The following is a 22,122-nucleotide window of genomic DNA, read 5'->3' on the forward strand; positions in this document are numbered from 1 at the left end:
TTTAGCCCACTGAGCCACCCAGGCGCCCCAAGATTTTATTTTTAAGTCATCTTCACACCCATTGTGGGGTCAAACTCATGACCCCAAGATCAAGAGTCGCAGGCTTTTCCAACCCAGCCAGCTAGACACCCCTGCAGTTTTTAATATGTGATGTTTCCATCCTCATTCAGTTACAATATAAAAGTATTTTATAATTTCCATACGATTTCTTCTTCCATCGGTTATTTAGAAAAATACTTCTGAATTTCCAAACACATGAGGCTTTTGAAGTTATCTTTTTGTTATCAGCTTCTGGCTTGTGTTGAGGTCAGAGGATGTACTTTCTGATTTCAAACTTGACAAATTTCTTGAGATTTGCCGTCTTTGTAAATACTCTATATGTAATTCTGGAGTTGTCACTGCTGTGTTCTATGAAAGTCCATTAGTCAAATTTCTTAGACTCTTAGTGAATATATTTCTGTTTCTTCTACCAGTTACAAAAGGGTATGTTTTTAGGACTCCCATTAGAATCGTGGATTTGTCTATTTTCTGTGTAGCTCTCTTCATGTTTCCTATATTTTAAGATTATGGAATTTGCACACAAATTTGAAATGGTTCTATCTTTCTGGTGAATTGGATCCTTTTCATTATGAAGCGACTTCCTTTATCTCTAGCGAGGGTTTTCATAGAAGTAATTTTTCTTTTTGCTGATCCTTTTCATTGCATTCTGCACTTATTCCACTCTGAAATAATAATCCCCCCTCGCCCCAGTATTAAAGGAGCTAGAAGAGCCTTCTTTTCGTTAGCCTTGGCATAATGTAGTTTCCTGTGCATTTATTTTCATCCTTTCAGTACCCTTACGTTTTGGGGAGGTCTCTTCTAAATTGCATGGAGTTGCATTTTTATCCAGTCTGATAGTCTTTGCATTTTAATTACAACATTTAGCCCACTTGCTGTATGACTCCTAGCACATTTGAATCTGTATCTGTCATCTCTTTGTCCCACCTGATATTTATTCTTCTCTCTGCTCCTGCTGATTTTAGGATTGATTGGGTGTATCTCCTCATTCTATTTTCCTCCTTTAATAATTCGGATAAATGTTATATGCTGCATTTCCATTCTTTTAGTTTATCCTGGTAACCACAACTTACATTAAGTCGGCCAAGTCTAAGTGTATTTGGTATCTCCCCTTGCCTCCTGACAAACATAAGGATCTTAGAACCCTTTAACTCCGCTCATCCAAGTTATATGCTATTGTTCTTGTGCATTTTAATTCTGTTTTTATCCAGGAGACATTGTTATTGTTTTATATCGTCAATGTTCATTGTTCTTTATTCTCTATTGCATCAGACCTCTGTCTGTGATCATCTTCCTCCTGTCTGAAGTTCTTCCGCTGGAATTTCCTTTAGGGAGGGTCTGATAGTGGCAAAGGCTTAGTCTTAGCATATGTTATTATTTCTCCCCCTCCTGGACAGATATTTTCACTGGGCACATACTTTTTGAAAAAAAATTGCACTGGGTACGTAATTCTAAGATGATGGTTATTTTCTCCTTGGACATAAATCATTCCAGTGCCTTCTGGCTCGCTTCCGTTGCTTCTGATAAAAAGTGGAGCGTAAATCTATCATTTCTTTTTTTCTGTGCGCCAGACAGAGGCGTTTGGACTTTACTCTGAGGAGAATAAGGAGCTACGGGAGGTGTTTAAGCACGAGGGTGACCAAGTCAGATCTGCATTGGAGAAAGCGCTCTCTGGCACCCTGTGGACGCGGCTCCGAGGGGGCGGCAGCTCAGTGAGGAGGTAGTCGCTGCAGTCCCGCGGAAAGGACGAGGGGTGTGCAGGGAAGCAGGGCAGGGAGGCAGGACTTGGGATCCACGCAGGTAGGCGGTGGGAGCGCGAGGGGCGCGGTGCCGGGCGGGCAGGAATGGTGGCGCCGGAGCGAAAACAGAAGGGGGATGGCCTGGGTGAGGCAGAGTCCGTCGGGGACCTCAAGATCCATTCATTCCACAAGCAGTGGGACGACTATTATGTGCCGAACGCCAAGTGCGTGGCGGAAAAGCCCGCCCCCGCCACACCTGCGGCGAGTTACTGCCTAGCCGGGGGCCTCCGCACAGCCGCCCAAGGACGGACGGACGGACATGCAGGCGAGTGCTCAGGACCGGCCCAACCACGCCGCTCTGGAGCCCGGACCCACAGGCCTCGGTCCGCAGAAGCGAATCTCGGCTGGCCCCGCCCTCCCGCCGCTCGGGGTCCGCGCCCCGGCCCCGCCCGCTCCGCTGTGGGAGGTGGGGGGACACATGGCCTCCGCGCTCTCGGCCCGTTTCTCATCGGCCGAACCGGGGCGTGTCGTTTCCGGCCTCCCAGAGTCACCGGGAGCGTTTTAAGAAACGCGTCTCGGTCTTGAGATTTCGTTCCGCCCCGACACCAAGCGACGCCCGCGCCAAATAAGTCCCGCGGACCGGCGCCGCGAGGCAGCAGCACGCGGCCCCCCGCAAGGCGGCGGAGAGGGGCGGGGCTCCATCGGGGGCGGGGCGGGGCCCTCGGGGAGGGGGAGGCCCAGGAGGGAGGGGCGTGACCTGCCGGGCGCGAGCCGAGCCCCCGCCCCGCCCCCTCCTCGCGCGCTCGCTTGCTCGCTCGCTCGCGCAGAGGAAAACGTTGCGCAGGTTCAAAAATGGAACGTCGGCGGCGTGAGGGAGCGCGAGGGGGTGTGCGCGCGTGCGCGTGCGCGTGCGCGCCCGGGCGAGGGTGACGGGGTCCCCGCCGGCCCGAGCATCGCGCGCCTCAGCCGCGGCACCGCAGCTCCGCCCCCGGCCCGGCCCGGCCCGGCCCCGGGCCCGCTCGCCCGCCGCCCCGCATGGAGCTGTCAGCCATCGGCGAGCAGGTGTTCGCGGTGGAGAGCATCCGGAAGAAGCGCGTGCGGAAGGTGAGGCTGCCTGGGGGCGGCTCCCAGGACCCCTCTGGGGTCCCCTGTTGTCCCCAGCACCGTCCCTTCCACGCTGGCGGCGAGGGGGAAAGTGGGGCGGGGGCCCAGGCGGCTCCGCGCTGCTGGGCTCATCTCCCCAGTCTGTGCCTCAGTTTCCCCTGCCACCTTGTAGGACGAGTAGAATAAAAGTTGTCGCCCCGGCATCCTGGAGGTAGCTGAGCCCGCCAGAGCTGGAGGTTGGGGTCAGACTGTAGGGATCCTGAACGCCATCCTTCCTCAACCTCTCCTTATTCTAAATAAGGGGAGATGGAGGCCCAAGTTAAGGAAAAGGCTCGCTGGTGTGTTAGCGTCGGAGCTGGGTCTCGAACTCAGGACTCCGGGCTCGGTACCGAGACCTTTGAAGTTGGAGGCGGAGCTTCAGCCTCCTGCCTCTGAGGTCTAACTCTGGACTTCGACCTTTTCGGATCCCTCTACCCCCACCTCCGGCTTTCTCCCCGTCTTGCAGCGCACACCTCTCTGTCTTCCCCACCCCAACTCTCAGCCCCGCCCGGCCAAGCTCAGTGAGGCCGCCTACAGCGCTGGGGCATCCTCTAAGCTCCTCCCCCTTCCATTCGCCTCCAAAACATGCCCTGCAATTGAAAGAGGCATCTGTTCCATTGGGTTCGGGTACCCGCGCCTCGGGGGTTCACACTTCCTGTGCACCTGTTTGCAGAGTGGTCTCCTCAGACGAGAGGTGGGGGGATGGAAGCCCTTGGGGAAAGTCCTTCCGGCGCTCACCACCATCCTTTCCCCTTATCTCCCCTCTGCAGCCCCTTGGGAGGCTCCAGTGGCAGGGCTGGGAGGGGTCTTAGAGGTCACGGTTTGACAGAGGCAGAGACTGAGACCCAGGCAGAGGAAGTGACCTGGTCAAGGTCACACAGCAAGGCAGAGATGGGGGTAAAGCAGGAGCTCAAGTTGGCTAATGGCTAGCTCATCTTTGGAGAGAGAAAACTCAGTCCTGGCATCGAGAGCCAAGGGTGAAGGTCGAGGTGTGCCAGGGGCTTTTCTTCCTTCTGCTCTGATGGGGTTGAACTCTTAGGGCTGCCCCTCCTCCTTCTCCCTTCCTCCAGGATTTCCTCGATTTTAATTTATTCCACAAAGCCCATTGCTTTCCATGCACAGTAGCCTAAGCAGATACAGTGGTTATCCTCCTTCTTCATGGTAGTTCCAGAAAGTGAAGGACATCATTCCTTCAGCTGTTCCCTCAAAATATATTTATTGAGGTTCTGTTATGTACCAGGCACTATTCTAAGCCCCAGGGAAGCAGACATCCCTTCCCTCATGGAGCCAGCATACTGGCAGAGGAGACAAGCAATGAACAAGGAAATAAACACAGATGCCTTCCAGGGGGGCTGTTTGCTATGCAGAAAGAGAACTGGAAGGTGGGAGGGATGGCATTAGAAGGGTTAGTCGGGGCAGGCCTCTTTGATGAGGTGACATATCTTGGTCTTAGAGTTCTGGTGCCCATGGGGTGGGACTGGAAAGCCAGGCCCCTGTCAGTGAGGAAGGGAGGGGTCAGACTCTATTTTCTAACTACTGGAGGGGTGACCATCATTCCTGAAGGTGGAGACTTTGTCAGCCTTTTCTGGGGTCCTGCCAGGGTCTTTTGAGTTAAAAGCCTTTTTTTTTTTTAAAATTTTATTTATTTATTTGACAGACCACAAGTAGGCAGAGAGGCAGGCAGAGAGAGAGGAGGAAGCAGGCTCCCCACTGACAGAGAGCCCGATGCGGGGCTCGATCCCAGGACCCTAGGATCATGACCTGAGCGGAAGGCAGAGGCTTTAACCCACTGAGCCACCCAGGTGCCCCTTGAGTTAAAAGCCTTAAAGTTATCTGCCTGTCAACCCCTGGGCCAGAGGCAGCCTCTCCCAGGGAAGCGGCGGGTGGGGTTAGAGCCATTGGAAACATGCCAGTGAGGAATTTTCTAGAATTTGGAGAGTCTTCTGTTCGAAAAAGTTAGAGGAGTTATGGTCTTAGCTGTGGGACTCTGGGCACTGGATCTTTGGTGATATGTGCCCCATGTGGCCTTAGTTTCCCCATGTGTGACATGGGCTCTGAGCTGCCACAGAAGCCCCAGAAATGTTTGGGGCCAGATGCCCTTCTGTGCTTTCACAGGAAGGACAGTCTGGGGTAGTCATGCAGCAGCCAAAGTTTGGGTGTCTCTGGGTTGGTGGGGATCTGGTGCAGAGTGGGCGGGGGGGTGGAGTGTCCCTGGATTGTGTATGTCTTGGGAGAACATCAGTCTGCAGAAAGTATTGGGTCTTACTGTCCTGTGAGTGGTTGTTGGGGCAGCTGTGTATCTCACTGTGTCTGCTTCTCTCTCTTCCCAGGGTAAAGTCGAATATCTCGTGAAGTGGAAAGGATGGCCTCCAAAGTAAGGCTCCTCTGTGTGTCTGTCTCTGCCTAACTGTTCATCCTTCATTCGCCTTTTGCCTCTCTCCCACCTAGCTTTTAGCTCCAGCTGCTTTAGTGGCATTCGAAGCTTGATTAAATCTTCCTCTTCTCTGGGCCCGTTTCCCCTCGCCAGCTGAGGCGCTAGAGGGACATGAGGGTCAGAGTGGGCCCCACTCTTCTCTCCTGCTGCCCTCTGGGTTGAGCTCCATCTTCTGGCTGGAGCCTCCCCTCCCCTCTTCTGGCTTTTCCTGGCACCTAGGAGGTGAAGGCCCAGTATCTTGGCTTCAGAGATGGCTGCTGGCCAGGCGGAGGTAGAGCAAATACAGAGCTGAGTGCGGTTTGGGGGCTGGATAAGACAAGTCTAGCCGGTGGGGCATGAATCCACAGTACCACAGAGCTAGGGCCAGAGCCTGAGCCCACTCTGCCTTTGGACAGCACTCTGCAGTGTACCAAATAGGTTTCCATACAGCCTTGTAAAGTAGGTATGATGGTGATCTCTAAAGATGAGAACACATGCTCAGAGAAGGTAAGCACCTTGCCTTAGGTCACACAGCAAGTGGAGGCAGAGGTGGGACTTGAACTGGGCCTCCCCAGTTTCGGGTATCTCCTCTATGCCTCTTCCATCTCAGAGTTGGGGGGTAGATTGCTGGGTCTAGGACCTCTCCCAGTGGCTCCACCTCTCCTGCTGAGGTCCAATCAGGAACCTTCTTACTAACCAATCACCTCCCAACAAGGGGGTGGCAGTGGGAGGGAATGAACCAGTCGTGGGGCCTCTTCATTGGTTTGTGGGTGTCCTGCCTCCTTGCCCTCCGTGCTAGGGACTGGCTCCTGGAAACCCCCGTTGCCCAGAGTGTGCTGTGTGTGCCAGGGGCTTTCTGCCCTGCTTGTGTTGAGGGCTGACCTGGTCCTGGGTTCTGGGAGCATCTTGGGGGCCTGGTAGGGAGACGCAGCAGAGGGAAATACAGTCTGTGTTCCCTCAGCTTCCCGATCTGCAAAATAGACTCTAGAGGGCGGGCCCAGCTCTCCTCTCTCACCCTCCTTCCCCTTGTGGGGTGCAAGTCCTGGGTGCAGGTGTTTAGGGCGACCTGCAGGCATCCTGAGGTGGGGCTTGGAGACTGGCCAACCTGAGAATGCACTGGTCTACTCCTGCTGCCTCCCCCTGCCAACACCCTGGACCTGGGGGAGGATCCCCTCCTCCTTGGGGCACGTGAGAAGTGGCATTCTAGGCTGGGTGAAGGAGCAGTAGGAGTTGAGGCAGGGCTAGGAAAGGAAGATGCCTAGGGTGGGCGGCAGGAGCACCGACCCCCTGGGTGTGCTCTCTCCCTTAGCTTCTGCACTGGAAGGCAATACATTGGAGCGTAATGACCAGCCTGTTGGCCTTTCAGGCACTGCTGGTGATTTTTCCTCCTCAAAAGACTCCAGCTTTTAAAAGATTTTCTTCTCTAAACAGAGGTATTATCAAGGAAAAGTTCCTTCTTCCGCTTTTTCAATCCGACATGGATAGATCTGCCTATCAGAGCTTTAGCCAGGAGAGAAGTGCCTAGCACTCCGAGAGCACTCCCTCTTGTTTCTGCTGACCTGAGCCCCTGGCTCTGATGCTGCTTGTTTCGTCACATGCTGAGACCACCAGGTGGGCCCTAGTGACAGCCTCTTATGACTCCCTGGAGGAATTCTGGGAGCTAGAACCAGATGACCTCGGGTACTGCTGGCTCCCTTGCACTTTAGTCCTGGGTTCCTGGCTGGCTCACAGCTGTCCAGGTCCCCAACATGGTGGGGCCTCTGCTTCCTGATTTACAAGTCGGAATAATGAAGCCTTTATCACAGTGCTGTTGTGAGGACTGGGTGATGGAGACAGGTACCCAGTGCATTGTCAGATGGCCAGGCACTTAGGAAATGTTTGTTGTTAATGTGAAGTTAGACAGCTCAGCCTCTAGGTCTCCCTGCAGCCAGGAAAGGGATCTGGGAGATTCCATTCCTCATAGGAGCTCAGAGGAGGCTTAGAGATGGCTTAGGTCAGTCCCAGATGGGGAAACTGAGGCCCAAAGAGGGGAAACCATGATAAGACTATAACTTCCACCCCATGCGGTATGGTACCTACTTCTGCCAACCACTGCATCACCCTACTTCACTGGGGAGGAAAACAGGTTCAGTTAGGGGAAGATGCAGAAGAACCCCGGGCTCCTTTGTAATCCACTTGGGCTTTAGTCTCCCCCCCCCCCAGGGGCCCTTGCTTGGAGAAGAGGCTGCGAAAGTGGGGGAGTGGGTAGTTGGGCAGGCTGTTTCCTGCAGGCCTGGGAGCCTTGGCTAGGGTAGTGCCAGCCGTGGTGGGGAGGAGAGTCAGATTCTCCTGCTCAGCAACACCTTCCTCACCTGATCAAGGAGGCTTATATTAATAACAGAAAGCATAATTTAGATATATACTCATTCTGTGCCGGGCCCATGTTAGACCATTACATGCTTTGCCCATTTTCTGTCCCCAGCTGCAGACAAATGACTGACCTTCCTCCCCAGCAGATGGGGTAGAGGAGCTATCTTGTTTGTTCTGGAAGGTACAGCAAATTGCCCAGGGAGGGGCTGGGGGCACAGGGCAGAGGATGTCAAATCGTTAGTTCCAGGCTCTCTGACCCATACAGACCCTCAGATACACTGCCTGCCCAGGACTGCTGTTCCCGCTTTGGAAATGCATTCCTTGCTTCTTTCCCCACTTGTGAATACGACCCCATCTTTTAGGGAGGACTGCCTTTGTGGAGATTTGGTAATGATATTGTCAGTGGGCATAGCAGGCTGCTAATCCATAAGCACCTTGTATGAGTCAGACATTGGCCCATTTTTAATTGCCTCATGACAACCCATTTTACAGATGGGCCCACAGAAATCTCTAGCAGAGGAGTCTGTGCCTACGGTCAAATACAACTGGGATGATTTGCACTATGGTTTGCTTGATCCCAGGGCTTGGGGTCTAGAGCCTGTGATACACCATCAGCTCTGCAACTGAGGATCTTTTGCCTGTTCCTCTCTTGACCATTCAGAAGGAAGTGCTTAGGCTTTTGAGCCAGACCCGGCTGCCTTTGAACCCTAGTTCTGTAGCTTTACAAAGCCCTCTACCTCTGCACCTCCATTTCTCCACCTGTAAAGTAAGGCCATAGCCTCACAGCACTCTGTGGAAGGCTGCCTGAGACAGAAGTTTCATAACCCAGTGCCAGGGACGGAGGAGGCGCGCCTTCCTCTTCCAACGCTGGGTTTGGGCAGCAGCAGCAGAGTCCAGGGCTCTGGCCTGGCAGGTTTTCGCACTCCATTGTTACTGATTTAATTAACGCGTATTTGCTTTTATTATGTATCACACTGAGCTAAGTGCTTCACGTGGCTGAGCACATCTAATGGTCACTGAAGCCCCCAATACAGGGACCTTTGGTAGTCCCACTTCACGGATGAGTAAACGGACTAACCTGCGCACCGCCGCGCGCCTCAATCTCGGACCTGAGCGCGTCGCGCTGCTTCTCATTTTGGGGAGCTTTAAATCGGCCTGGGGGACTGGGGCGGGCCTGGCTTTGGGGGACCCCGCCCCCTGCACCGCGGGAGCCTGCGCAGCGCGGCTCAGGCGGGGCGGCCGGGAGCCTGTTTACCCGGTCTCGGGGGCGGGGCGGTCGGTCACGTGGCCGTGTTTACCTCGGGGCTGGCGCGCTCCGTCCCCGCCCCCGCTCCCCATTGGCTGGCCTGGTAATTCGGGGCGCGCCCTCCTCCGTGCGTGCGCGCGCACGGCGGCTGCCCTGCAGGGGCGGGGCGGGGCAAAGTAGGGCTCTCCGCCCCCCACGGAGCGCTCGGTTCCCGCCCTGCCAGTGCAGTCCCTCAGCTCGCTCCACCCGCCCTGCCGCCCGCCCGCTGCGCGCTCTGGTCCTGCCTGCGCCCAAAGCGCGTTTGCGGTGGCTGTGGCCCCTGGCTCCCCGCATCGTGGAGCGGTGTTAATGGCCTCCACTTTAGGGGGCGGAGATGTCCAGAGAATTGAGACCGTAGTGCAGACTTCCAACCATTCCTCTACCACAGTATGGAGCAGGACCAGGCCTCCTGCTGCTTACATAGTCTGAGCCTGTCAACACGCCTCCCGGCCCTGTAACGATTCGCCCTGAATCCGCTGAGCCTTTCTGTGCACCCACTGTGTGCAAGGTCCCGGTCAGACACAGGACGTAGTCAGGCACTCTCCGTCTCCCAAGGACATCACAGACCGGTGGGGAGCCAGATGCAGTGACAAGTGAGAGACCCAAAGGCCAAGATTCAACAGTTCCAACCACAGACGGGCCACTTACTGTCTCAGTGACCTTGGCAAGATGCTTACCTCTGTGCCTGTTTCTTCATCTTTAAATAGGGTAACCTACCCTATGGGGGTTTTATGAGGAATAGATGAGTCCCCGGTAGTGAGTGGTGCTCTTACCATGATGGTGGTGGTGGTGATTCTTAAGATGAGGAAATTGAGGTCCAGCGAAGGTTAGGGACTTGCCGGGAACCACACAGCACCCACATCAACAAAAAAATGGGCAGGGCAGTGGGGAAGTGGGCAGGGCAGAGAAGACTGGAACACTGTAGAGACATCAACAGCTAGAGGAGAGAGGGCGAGGCAGAGGACATAGGAGGAACACAAAATTCCTCCTTCCTTGTAACTAGTTACTGCTGAAGAAATCTAACCTTTGTTTTGCAAGAGGAAGTTCTGGAGTCTCTGCCAGTCTCTGGTTGCTTATACTTTGGGCTTTATGCAAAGTATCAGAAAAACCCCAGTTTCACGCTTAGCCTTTCTTTAGGGTGAACAGAACTCTGCAGTGGCTTCTGTATCATTCCCAGAGCACCCAGGGTGTGAGGCTGGGCACCCTGGAGAGGGCTTGCAGTCTGCCCGCCAGGATGCCAGCTGGATTCATCAGAAATTTTGGCAGGTGTCAAGTGCACTAGGCTGTGGAGAGCAGCAGAGGGGAGGGTGAATTCTGCAGGGAGCTTGAGGAGGCTGTCAGGGGAAGCTCTTGAAGGATGAGGAGGAGATCATGGAGGGACTGGCCCTCGGGTGGAGAGCACAGCCTGTACAAGGGAGGCGTGACTGTGCCTGAGGCTGGGCATGGGGCGCTTGGGTAGGGACTGTGAGGTCCTCAGGGCTCAGACCTTTGTTGCTGAGTGCACAGAGAGCCTGACACGGGGCCAACACAAAGTCCGTGTGAGGAAGTGCCGGTGGAAGGAAGGAGAAAAGGATTCTGTCCTCGGGTAGCTTGTTCTTCGAATCCGGATTGGACTACTGGTAGCTCTCAGTTTAAGATGAAGGTTTTAGCTCAGCAGGTTAGAAGACAGCAGGAGCAGAGTCTCTACCCAGCCTCTTCCTGCCTCCTAACACCTCCCTGATACCTGTTCACCTCCCCTGTTGCCCAGCAGAGCTGGGTGCAGCCTGGGCCAGAATCATAGTCCGTTGCTTTGGTGTTGTTTGTTCATATACATGTATGCACATGAACGTACCCGTGTTTATATGTTTGTACGTATGTTGTATATTCGAATATGTGTATATACAGACACATTCAGGTACGTGTTTTAAAACTTTTCATTTTCTATTTATCAGCATCTGTTTATGGTGAGTGACTCTAGTTTTTCCATTTATGGAAATCATAAGGTTTTTGTTTTTTTTTTGTAAGTTTATTTATTTATTTTTTTTAGTAATCTCTACACCCAACATGGGGCTCAAACACATGGCCCAAGACCAAGAGTTACATGCTCCTCTGACTGAGCCAGGCAGGTGCCCCTAAAGTTTGTTTTTATTTTTTTTTAAAGATTTTATTTATTTATTTGACAGACAGAGATCACAAGTAGGCAGAGAGGCAGGCAGAGAGAGAGGAAGGAGGAAGCAGGCTCCCTGCTGAGCAGAGAGCCCGATGCGGGGCTCCATCCCAGGACCCAGGATCATGACCTGAGCCGAAGGCAGAGGCTTTAACCCACTGAGCCACCCAGGCGCCCCTAAAGTTTGTTTTTAAAATAAAATTATTAAACAAAACAAGTGAGCTGCTTTAGAGGCAGATGTTAAGTAAATAGCGCAGGTGGAAGGAAGATGGCTTGAGCTGTGAAGTGCTGAGCTGTCCCTCCCAAGTCTGGCCCAACAGGGGGCGCTCTGTGGTCTGGGGTGGTGGAAGGTCCCCCTTCGAAATACCAAGGGGACCTGCCGTGGGCGTGCGGCACCATTCAGTCGCTAGCCATCTACCTGGTTCCTGCTGCATGCCAGGCCTGGCAAGGAAACTTCAGGCCGGGCTGGGAAGGTACAGCTGTGAGCCAAGGAGAGAGGGAGCAGGTCAGCCCAGTCAGAGGAGGCTGCACTGGGACCAGGGCTGGAAGGGTGGGCAGGGACAGCATCCGGAAGCACGGAGCACTTCCTGTGCACCAGGCACTGTGCTAGGCAGTTAGATGAACACCTTCAGCAGCACAAGAGTTCTTTACAGATGGGAAAGTGGAGGCGCAGGGACGTTGAGTAAATCCTTCAAGAGCTGGGATCTGAAACCAGGTGGTCTGGTGCCAGTGCCTCTGTCCTTGACCACATGCTCAGGCTTCTCACCAAAAGGGAGCCCCAGGAGCAGTGCCCTGTACTTCGGAGCATGAGGTCTAATTGGGAATTGGACACAGTTCTTTGTAGGGTGGTGTGAATGGTACTCAGAATGAGGGGAGTTCTGGTGTCGTCAGAGCCCCCTGACCTAGCCTGGGCAGCCAGGTACAGGTTCTGGGAGTAGGTGGCAATTATGGGGGCCCAGGCAGGGGGCGAGAGCCTGCAGGGAATGCTGGTGGGGAGCAGGGCAGCTTCTGATCTCTTGCTTCTCTCCCCAGATACAGCACGTGGGAGCCGGAAGAGCACATCCTGGACCCCCGCCTGGTCATGGCCTATGAGGAGAAGTAAGGGGGCCTCAGCCTGCCACTGGGGCTGGGCATGAGACAGGCTTTGAGGTTTCACATGGAGCCTACTGCTGGGTTGGCTCTGAACGAGGGGCACGGGCATGGGGTGGGGCGGGGGTTTGGCAGGACAGCTTGGTCTAGTCTGCTGCTGGGAGAAGTGGGGGTGGACATCAGGTCCCAGAGCAGCTGAGGGCCCTGGCTCCCTTTCCTGTTGCTGAGTGATGTTGGCCACTTCTCTAACCTCCCCATGCCTCACTCTGTGCTGTAAAGTGGGCCATCCCTCATAACACCGGCTCCAATTCCCCCAAGGTAGGACTTTCAATTGCTGTGATGGGTATAAAAATGCTTTACAGAGCTGGCGCTGTATGAGGGGCAGAAATGTCCTTAATGGGCAGTCATGACCTTGGTGACAGATCCAAGAGAGATTCTCCATAGAGACTCTCTCACCAAGAGAAGGAAAGTCCAGTGGAAGCTTGAGAAAGGGGAGGGACTGTGGCTTTGGAGCAAGGATGTTTAAGTTCTAGTCTGTCCCACTTGGCCACCTCCCAGCTTAGGGGCCCTGGGCAAGGCTCCTCTGGGCCTCAGTGTCCCTTATCTGCTCGTGCTCTGCTCTGATTCCGAAGGTAGGTCAGTGATTGGCGACTCCACCAAAGGGCAGTGATGATGCATCTCAGGGAGAAGCTTTTGACAAAGTGTTGTTGCTCCTGGTTGGGGAGTCTTTTGAGTCTAGCCACCCCCACCTGCTGCAGGAGCCCCAGCTTTACTGACCTCCCTGCCAGCGGGCAGCCCAAATCCTTGTGCCTCTTCCCAACTGCCCACCCTTACAAGGCAGGATCTTTGCACAAAATCGTTTCCATTTGGCCCTTTACAGGAACCTCCTGAGACGGGGATGAGAGTCTCATCTGACAGATGAGGAAACTGAGGCTGTGGGAGCTAAGGAGCTTGTTGGGGGGCACCTCACAGCTGGGAAGCCGCCTACCCAGGGCTTCACCCGGGCCTCCTAATCCCAGTCCGGTGCCCTTCCTCTGCCCCTCCTTGCCCCCCTTCCCATTGCTTCTCTGCAGGAAGTGTCTCGCTGCCCATTCCAAGGAAAAGTCACCCCTGTTCTTCACTTTAAAAATCAGGGTGTCCCCGTCCCACAGCTGTTCTCTGGCTCCTGGGCGCTTGGTGGGGCCTTGATCCAAAAGGACTGTGGTGCTTGGGAGAATCCTGTGGAATGTCGTGGACTGCTGGAGGAGAGCGTCAGGCCGGTGTACAAGCCCTGAATTAGAGTCCTGGTTCTGCCGCTCGCCAGCTGTGTGGTGGTGGGCAAGGTCTCCTCCCTCTCGGGGCCTCATCCTCCCGATCTGTAAAGTGGGGACAGTTGTGCTGACCTTGCAGGGCTCTCATGGGGAGCAAGGTGTTTGAAAGCACTCTGTAGATCAGTGAGTGTGGGCACAGGTGTGCGAATCATCTCCCTGACGGTAACTAAGGATCATTCTTTGGCTCGTTCAACAAGTCTTTAGTGAGGTTCTGCCGTATGCCAGACACTGTCCCTGGTGCTGGGGACACAGCAAAGGATCAAAACCAACGAACATCCCTATTTTCATGGGGCTCGAATTCCAACGCAGAGACACACAATAAAAACAAAAAAAACAATAAGTGTATACGATATCAGACGGTCATAACTGCTGCAAAGACAGGGTTGGGGGGAGGGGATGGGGGAAGGGTGCAGGGATCAGTGGGATGGTTAGGCGGGGGTGTTTGACCAGAGTCCTGAGGGAATGAGCCCAGCAAGTATTTTAGAGAAGAACATCCTAGGTGAAGAGAACGGTCTGTGCAAAGGCCCTGGGGTGAGAGCCAGTGTTTAGGGAACAGCACAGAGGCAAGTGTGGCTCTGAGTGTGGCTGGCTGGAGTGGTGTGAGTTGAGTGAGGTGTGGGGGCTGAGGCAGGAGTAGGGCAGCTGAAGGAAGGGGGAGCACAGCTCAGGGAGTGCCTCATAAGTCCCGGTGGAGGATTTGGATCTTACTTTGAATGAGTCAAAAAATGTAACAGTTAAGGAACAAAGGAAGAGCTTGGAGACTGACAGACCCACTGTGTGACTTTTGGCTTACTTCTCTCCCAGTCTTGGTGAAGAGGGGTAAAAGAGGGATGACGTCCCTTTAACCCCTGCCTTGCAGGGTTTTATTTATTTTATTTTATTTTTTAATTTTTAAATTTTTATTTTAAAGATTTTTGTTTATTTATTTGTCAGCTAGAGAGAGACAGTGAGAGAGGGAACACCAGCAGGGGTAGTGGGAGAGGGAGAAGCAGACACCCCACTGAGCAGGGAGCCCGATTGCGGGCTTGATCCCAGGACCCTGGGATCAGGACCTGAACCGAAGGCAGATGCTTAACCAACTGAACCTCCCAGGCGCTCCAGTCTGCGCCTTGCAGGGTTTTAAAGAGACTCAGAAGGAGTCTGGCCAGGGGACTCCTCTGCGGGGTCCCGACCGCAGGGAAAGGCTGAGAGGGCGCGCCTCACAGGGTGCCACTGCCCTGCAGCCCTGGACATTGATGGGCAGGATCCAAGGCTGACAGAAACCAGGCCCCGGGTGGTGAGTCTGGATAGAACGGACCCCTTCCCCGTCACGCACGCACGCACGCACGCTGCAGGTTAGAAACCAGGGTCATGCGGCCTGGACTCCGGGCCTGCCCTGCTGCCCCTGGCTGGACCCTGGGCCTGACCCTCACTAGGCCTGGAGCCTGGAGCTCAGCGGCCGACGCTGTCAGAATTTTGGCATTGGGCAAGTGACTTAACCTCTCTGTGCCTCAGTTTCCCTGACTCTAAAGTGAGGAGAGTAACTGCGGCTCCCTCACAGGGCGGCCATGAGGGGGAGGTAGAGCGATGCCTTGTGCAGAGTGTCCCGTGTGTGATGATAGTAAACACCACCCGTGGAGAAGTTGTAGACACGCCACCATCACTATTCCTTTCCCCTCCAGCCCTTCCCTCTCCCCCATCTTCCTCCTCTTCCTCTCTTTCTCGTCCTTCTCTCTCCTACCTCACTTTGTTATTTCACTTGTCCGCCCCCCATTTTGATAGATCCCAGGGACCTCTCTTGCTTCTCCCGAGAGCCCTGGTGACCAAGGGAGAAGGGACCCTCTTGCTCCAGACGAGGACACTGAGGTCCAGAGGGGAGGTGACTGGCCAAGGTCTCCCGTGGGTCAGGGTGCAGCTGGGCCTGGAACAGGGGTTCTGGGGAGCCCAGCAGCGGCTTCTCAGAGAAGAGTCTCACCCTCAAAGGCCGGCAGGTCGGTCCTGGCAAGCTGAGTGGCTGGTGTCACAGTGTGATCAGATGGCTGGCTCCTGGGCCCCAAGGCGGGCTGACTCCACGGGGACTGCGGGAGGGCCCAGTGCACAAGGCACAGCTCCGCAGGAGGGAGGAGGGCTGAGGGAGAGGGTGAGGGGTGGAAACAGCTGCCCCGGACGGGCTGGACTCCCCGAGCTCAGATGGAGAGACCGCCTGGGGTCACACAGCCGGGGGCGGGGAGTAGGGGTACGCTCCCGGCCTCCACATTCTCTCAGCTGCCCACACGGCCTCTGCAGTGGGGGCCACAGAAAATGGGGTGGAATGAAGTGAAATTGGCAGAATGAAAATGGCTCTGAAGCTTTCACCACCTCCGGCACTGCTGTCGTTGGAGTCTCTGTTGTGTTGTCTCATGTGTCGTGTGTGGCTTTGTACGCATCCTCGGGTTGTGCCTGTGCATTTGGGATGTGGGCAGGGCCCCCGACAGAGAGCCTGGCATCCACTAGGGACTCAGTACAGGCGAGTTTCTCTCCTTTTCCTGAGCCAGATGATACAGGCGAGAGCCTGTCCTCTCCACGTGTGTCACGCACATCCCAAAGGGGGAAAGACTTGGGCAGAGCTTCATTGCACGAGGACCAGTCCAAGTCCCAGCAGCTCCACCCGGGATACTGGAGGCAAATTTGATTGACAGGTTTCTGTACCCCTCTCCAGAGGGCGGGAACCGATCTGTATTGTTTTGGGGGCTGTACCCAGTGGTATGGAGAGCTGAGCTCTGGCGTGACTCTGGAGCCCAGTAAACACCCACGTACTTTCGGAGACGTCACCCAAGTACCCCCTTTGCAATTGGGACCAGTGGCTGTGCCCCCGCCCTTTTGCCAGATGGGGAGACCAAGGCCCTGGGATTTGAACATGGGACCCCACCGTTACGGTGTAAAGAGAGCAGTGGGGAGGAGTGCCTGCCCTAGGATTAGGGAGTGATGTATGGCGGGTCCCCCTTTCCCTGTAGACTGCAGAGCGCGAGGCGGAGCGGACGCTTCACTTTCCCTTAAATGTCACCCGTGTTTGCTTTTCTTCTGCCATCTGCTTTGCACCCCAGGGAGGAGCGAGACCGAGCGTCGGGGTATAGGAAGAGAGGTCCGAAACCCAAGCGGCTTCTGCTGCAGGTAACCCCGTCAGCCTTGGTGCCCACCCACAGGTCCCCCTGCCCTCCCTCGCCGCCAGTCTCCCCCGCCCCGTGCACTTGCACCAGCTAGTTGAGCTGGACCACTTGCCCTCCTTGCTCTGCTCAGGGCACTGTGGGGTGGGGGTGCTCAGTGGGTAAGTCTCTGTGGGGGGAGGGAGGGAAGGAAGACAGCCTGGATGGGAGGTGCTGTGGGGTTCGGGGGAGGGTGGATATATGGCTGATGGGAGCCTAAAATTTTGAAAGCTTAGAATCTTGTAAATAAGCCTTTATGAGGCTCAAAATCCCCAAAACACAAAATTGTAATATTTGGGGACCTCAGAAACATAAACTTTAGAATTGAGGAAACGTGGGAGCCTGGGATTTTAGAACCTGAGAAAGGGAGACTCAGAATTCTGGAACCGTTGTCATGGGATGCCCTAGAAATGGGGAATTTTTGAGGAAGGGGAAACCTACAGGGTCCCCTTTTCCAGTCCTCTGCCACAGGTGGGCATCTAGACTCCAGGGCACCCCAAGTTACCCAGGTCTTGGGGCCACTTTGCTGACTTCACTGCTTTGCTTGGTAAGTGGATGGAGTTTGAAGTGATGTGATTTGAGGCAAGTCTCCACCCCTCTCAGCTTGAACTTTGTCATCTGTAGAATTGAGATGACGAGCTACCTGCTCTCCCTAGTTGAATGAGGTTCCCCAGGGGTTCGAGGCCGAATGATAAGGCTTCTTGGTCTACACACAGTGTGAGCCGCGGCCAGTCTCCTGCCCACTCTGGAGTGTGGATCCCCTGAGGCTTTGGGCAGAAAAGATGGGTTTCCCTTCACGCAGTGGGCATTTTCCGTGGGGTTTGGTGTGAATTGGGTCCCAAGATGAAAGGTAGCATCTCTGCTTCCGGCGTCTTCCCCGAACTTAGCAACTTAGAGCGGTAAACACTCAGCGTGTCACACAGTGTGGGTGGTCCGGAGTTCAGGAGTCCTGTAGCTGCTGCTTTAGTGATTCCAGTTCGGGTTACGGTCGTGATGTCAACCAGCGCGCACCGTTTGGAGGTTTGGCCGGAGCGGAGCGCTCTGCTACCAAGGCGGCTAGTCCCTTGCCCACAAGTCAGCTCTGGTTGTTGACAGGAGGCTTGGTACTTTCCACGTGGACCTCTCCAAGGGCTCCCCGGTGGCCTCACGGTGTGGCCACTGGCTTCCCCCAGAGCGGACGATCCAAGAGCAAGAGCAAGAGCAAGGGAGAAGCACAGAGTCTTTAACGGGCCAGCCTCGTGAGCCCCACGGCACAGCACCCGGGGCCCGAGGGGATGTGGGTGTGACTTCCTTGAGGCAGGCCTTGCTGGGGCCCTGTCGGGGGCCGGCCACTCCGGTTTCTTCATCGTCGCACTGATGCAGAAACTGAGGCTCTGGGGGGCCAGGAGTTTCCCCAGGGTGTCACAGCCTGGTCTGACCCCGGGGGCTCTGGGATGCCTGTTCGGAGCTGCAGTCCTCTCTTGGTGAGGTGGAGAAGGGCAGAGAACATCGTCTTGCAGGGTTGGAGGAGTTTACTGGGCTCGAGATGGCTGCTGAGCCAGGTTGAAGAAGCAGGTTTAGGTAACGCTGCGATGGGACAAGCCCTCCCAGCCTTGCAGCACTGTCCTGACCCCTGCCCTGCAGCCCTCCTCCTGGCCTGTAACACCCCGTACCCGGGCCGAGTGCCAGGCCTAAGCGGGCAGGACGGGAGACTGGAGCCTGTGGGTGTGATCTCTGCTCCCAGCTGGGGAGCGTTTGACCTACAGGCCCCATCTCACGGCCTCACTCTCTTCCTGGGGGCTCTTGGCCTCTGGTGACGGGTGGCTGCAGAAGGTATTGTCCCGGAGGGACCCGGGCCTTAGCACCAAAGATCTTCCTTGGATTTGTGCACTTCTTGGCCCGAGTCAGTGAGACAAATCCTGGAGTACAGAACTGCAGCCCTCCGGTGGTAGAACACGTGTCCTCCAGCCCCATCTTAACAAGAGTGCGAGGTGGCATCGCCAGAGGGCTGTGCCGCGGCTTGGGGCCAAGGAGTAGCCTGTGGGCTGCGGGCAGAGCCCTGTCCCCATGGCTGCGTGACACGGGGCACCCAGTGCCATGTGCCCCCCTTGGGTACTTGCCCAAGAATCTCAGGGCATCCACGTCACACCATCTCCTTGGCAAGCTGGCTGTTTCAGCCCTGGGGGTCCTTTAGTAGGCAAACATACCTTCCCCATGACGAATGACTCCGTAGTTTATCTGCTTCATAAATCCAGATTTGCTTTTTCTTGGCCAGTTTTCAGTTTGTCCTCTGGGATGCTCTCCTTCTGTGCGGCTTCCGTCCCTGAGCCCCCTGCTACCTCTCAGGGAGATGTGGTGGCCCCAGGCCAGACCTGAGGCTGGGGCTGGTCAGGGGTGGCTTTCTGGGCCGGGTTGGTGGGGCTGGGGTAATGGCTGGCTCCGGGCCACGGAACATGGGGAAGGGCACTCCAGGCGGGAGGAACAGCATGAGCAAAGGCGCGGCAGCGGCGGGGAGGGCAGGGCTGACCCGCCGTGCCCTGGCTTGCCCCCGCAGCGGCTGTACAGCATGGACCTGCGGAGCTCCCACAAGGCCAAGGGCAAGGAGAAGCTCTGCTTCTCCCTGACGTGCCCGCTCGGCAGCGGGAGCCCTGAGGGGGTGGTCAAGGCAGGGGCGCCCGAGCTGGTGGACAAGGGCCCCTTGGTGCCCGCCCTGCCCTTCCCGCTCCGCAAGCCGCGCAAGGCCCACAAGCACCTGCGGCTCTCGCGCAAGAAGTTCCCGCCCCGCGGGCCTGACCTGGACAGTCACAGCCATCCACGGGAGCTCTTCCTGCAGGAGCCGGCGGCCCCGGACGTCCTGCAGGCGGCCAGCGAGTGGGAGCCTGCTGAGCAGCCCCCCGAGGAGGAGGGTAAGGTGGCCCCTCGGCCCCGGCCCGGAGCCCCTGAGAGCTGGGGAGGTCCCTGGAGTCGGCAGGTCCAGCTGCTGCCATGCCCAGAGCGGGCCCAGGGCGCTCCTGAGGCCACTTAGCCCGTGGGGCTCTGGCACCGCCCCAGCCCTTCCTGTGACCCTGCTGCGGCGGGGTGGTCCAGGCAGGGAGGACAAATGCGGTGACCTCCTCCTGGGTGTCCAGCCTTGAGCCAGGCCCAGAGCTGGGCGGGCAGGGGTCTGCATGCCGCCCCCACTTCCTGCTCCCGCCTTCCCGGTGCTGTGGTCAGGGCCGTCCTCATTTCTCCATCTTTCTCCCGTGCCTGCCACAGATGGAGACCTGGCCGAGGGCCCCCCTCCTTGGACTCCTGTGCTCCCCCCAAGTGAAGTGACAGTGACCGATATCACCGCCAACTCCGTCACGGTCACCTTCCGCGAGGCCCAGGCGGCTGAGGGTTTCTTCCGGGACCGCGGCGGGAAGTTCTGAGTCATCATTTTTACTCTTCCTAAACTGTTTGCTTTTGGGCTTGGGGTGGGGACTTCCAGAGATGGGGAGGGGTTGGGGACAGGGTAATTATTTTATTTAAAAAATATGGAACAGGAGCAGGGGGCAAGATCCCGACACTTTCCCGCCACTTTCCGCCACCTCGCCCCCTTTCTCTGCGCCTGACATTTACAGAAAGGCTCAGTGGTCTGCTCTGGGGGCTGGCTGAGGCGGCCTGGCATTGCCCTGCCAGTCAGGGGGTCCTCTCCGGGCCAGGCTGGAGACCGGGCCACCTGTTCTTGGATGCATCCCTCACCGTTCTCTAGAGACGCAGCAGCTGGTCCCAGGAACCAAAGGAGAATGGGAGGGCCCAAACCCTCTCCCTTGAGCCCCCCACTCCTGCCTTTCTGGGTGGCTTCCCTTTTCCTTTTTGGGGGTGGGGGGAGTCCTTGTTTTTAACTTTCCACTCCAGCTTTGTGGTGGGACATGGAGGCTGGCTTTGACCAACTATGACCCAGTCAAGACGAGGGGCAGGAGGAGGCCTTTGAGGTTGTGGGGTGCATCCCATGCCCTTCCCTGGGGTGGCTGCCAGCTGGGCCCCTTCTCCCTGGGAGCCCCCCCACATCACCTGGCCTGTGAGAAACACTCATGTGCACACCCAGCCACACGGGCGTGCACACACAGCCCCGGGACGCCGGGACCGCAGGCATTGTGTCTACAGTCGCGCACAGTGGTTCTTGCAAACCTCCTGTTTAGAAACCCCGACCTGGTGAATTGTGGGGTGACTCCAAGCGCCTCAGAACTTGTCACGGGCAGCCCACACTTACTAGCCTTGCTCAGCACGTCACGGGACAGGGTCTCTCCTGACGCAGTCTGCTCGCAGCTGTCCGCACAGGGCCAGGTGGCCTCCGAGGCTCCGGGCATGCGGTGCGGGGCTGGGACTTCCCCCGGCCAGCTGCAGGGGTGCCGAGGGTCAGCACAGGCTCTGAGGCACTTGGGCCCCGTCCTTCCTCCCCTGAGGGGCTCTCGTTTTCTCTGACTCAGGTGACTTTTCAACCCGACCCACTCTTCTCTTTTGCTGTCCTCCCAGAGAGGGAGGGAGCGTCCCACCACCTTCTCAGGGCAGCCTCCAACTCCTGAAACCCTTCCTCCTTCCCTTCCACGTCCCCTCCCCATTCAACCTAAATGCCACAGCCTGGAGTGACCTAGTGTTCCTGCAGGGGAGGGGACCTCTGCCATGTCTTCCTGCAGTGGGGCTGCCCTGGATGGTGGGTCAGGCTGTGTATAAGCCCAGCCAGCAAGGGGCTGTGGCTGCCGGAGGAGGGGCTCTTGTCTGCACCCAGGTCAGGAGGAGGGGCTATTCCCCTGCCCCTTCTCCAGCCCAGTAAGGGAGAAAAATCCAGGTGGGGCTGGGCACCAGGGAAGCAAAAGTAGAAGGCCGGCTCCCTCCACTTCCCCTATCCTGAGTTGGGGCACTAGGAGGTGGGGCCTGCCCTCTCCCGGGGCCCTCTCCCCACTCTGCTTTGTCCTGAGGAAGTCAGCAGAATCCTGCTGAGACGAGGATAGGGCGATTCTTCCCCCAGACCCCTTCTTCCCAAGTTCCCAAACCAAAGACAGCCTAGGCCCCATTTTTGTTTGGGGTGCCCTGCTGGCAAGATTCCTAAATCCCTGAGTCTCTCTATCTCCCCTTCCTCCTTAATCCTTCGTTGTCCAGGGTCAATTCAGTGCTTCCATTGCGGGGTGGTCCCCTCTGGTGGTTCCTCCCAGCCCAGGAAGTTGACTCTAGAGGAGTATACGGGGGCGGGCCAGGGAAGGAGGGGCAGCACAGTTACCCCTGCCCCTGCCCCGTCCAGCTGTGAGACCCTGGGTTCCGGAAGGGCAACTTGGAGTTGGGGGTCTCTCCCAGGACACGGGCTCCCAACAGACGTGAGGGTGGTGGAGTGGAGGTGGCCCAGTGGCAGGGGCCGGGGGGGGGGTGTCCTCTCTGATCGAATGCTGTTGGCTATGGCTTTGGGGCTGGGCTGGCAGCATGCAATAGAAGGCC

At 56.4% G+C, this 22,122-nt stretch overlaps 1 protein-coding gene across 3 annotated transcripts; it reads left to right on the forward strand.

The window, feature by feature from the left end:
• Window positions 1-2,615: 2,615 nt before the first annotated feature.
• Window positions 2,616-21,418, forward strand: CBX7 (chromobox 7). Of its 3 annotated transcripts, none has more exons than XM_032882978.1 (6): window positions 2,618-2,900; window positions 5,270-5,313; window positions 12,165-12,230; window positions 16,594-16,660; window positions 19,226-19,577; window positions 19,927-21,418. In XM_032882978.1, exons 1-6 carry the CDS (start codon window positions 2,832-2,834, stop codon window positions 20,079-20,081), a joined length of 753 nt encoding a protein of 250 aa, XP_032738869.1. In that variant the 5' UTR covers window positions 2,618-2,831; the 3' UTR covers window positions 20,082-21,418. The 3 variants fall into 3 exon arrangements, with proteins under 3 accessions (XP_032738870.1, XP_032738869.1, XP_032738871.1); XM_032882980.1 differs by having other exon boundaries at window positions 2,620-2,900; window positions 19,505-19,577; XM_032882979.1 differs by lacking the exon at window positions 12,165-12,230 and having other exon boundaries at window positions 2,616-2,900.
• Window positions 21,419-22,122: the final 704 nt, after the last annotated feature.

This window comes from Lontra canadensis, unplaced genomic scaffold (genome assembly GCF_010015895.1).
Source record: "Lontra canadensis isolate GAN:19392208 unplaced genomic scaffold, GSC_riverotter_1.0 scaffold84, whole genome shotgun sequence".
In the NCBI taxonomy this organism is placed as follows: Eukaryota; Metazoa; Chordata; class Mammalia; order Carnivora; family Mustelidae; genus Lontra; species Lontra canadensis.

Coding starts and splice junctions, on each gene's coding strand:
- CBX7 (XM_032882978.1), top strand. CDS start 2,832: ATGGAGCTGTCAGCCATCGGCGAGCAGGTGTTCGCGGTGGAGAGCATC. Junction 5,314..12,164: donor TGGAAAGGATGGCCTCCAAA/GTAAGGCTCCTC, acceptor TTCTCTCCCCAG/ATACAGCACGTGGGAGCCGG. Junction 19,578..19,926: donor GCAGCCCCCCGAGGAGGAGG/GTAAGGTGGCCC, acceptor TGCCTGCCACAG/ATGGAGACCTGGCCGAGGGC.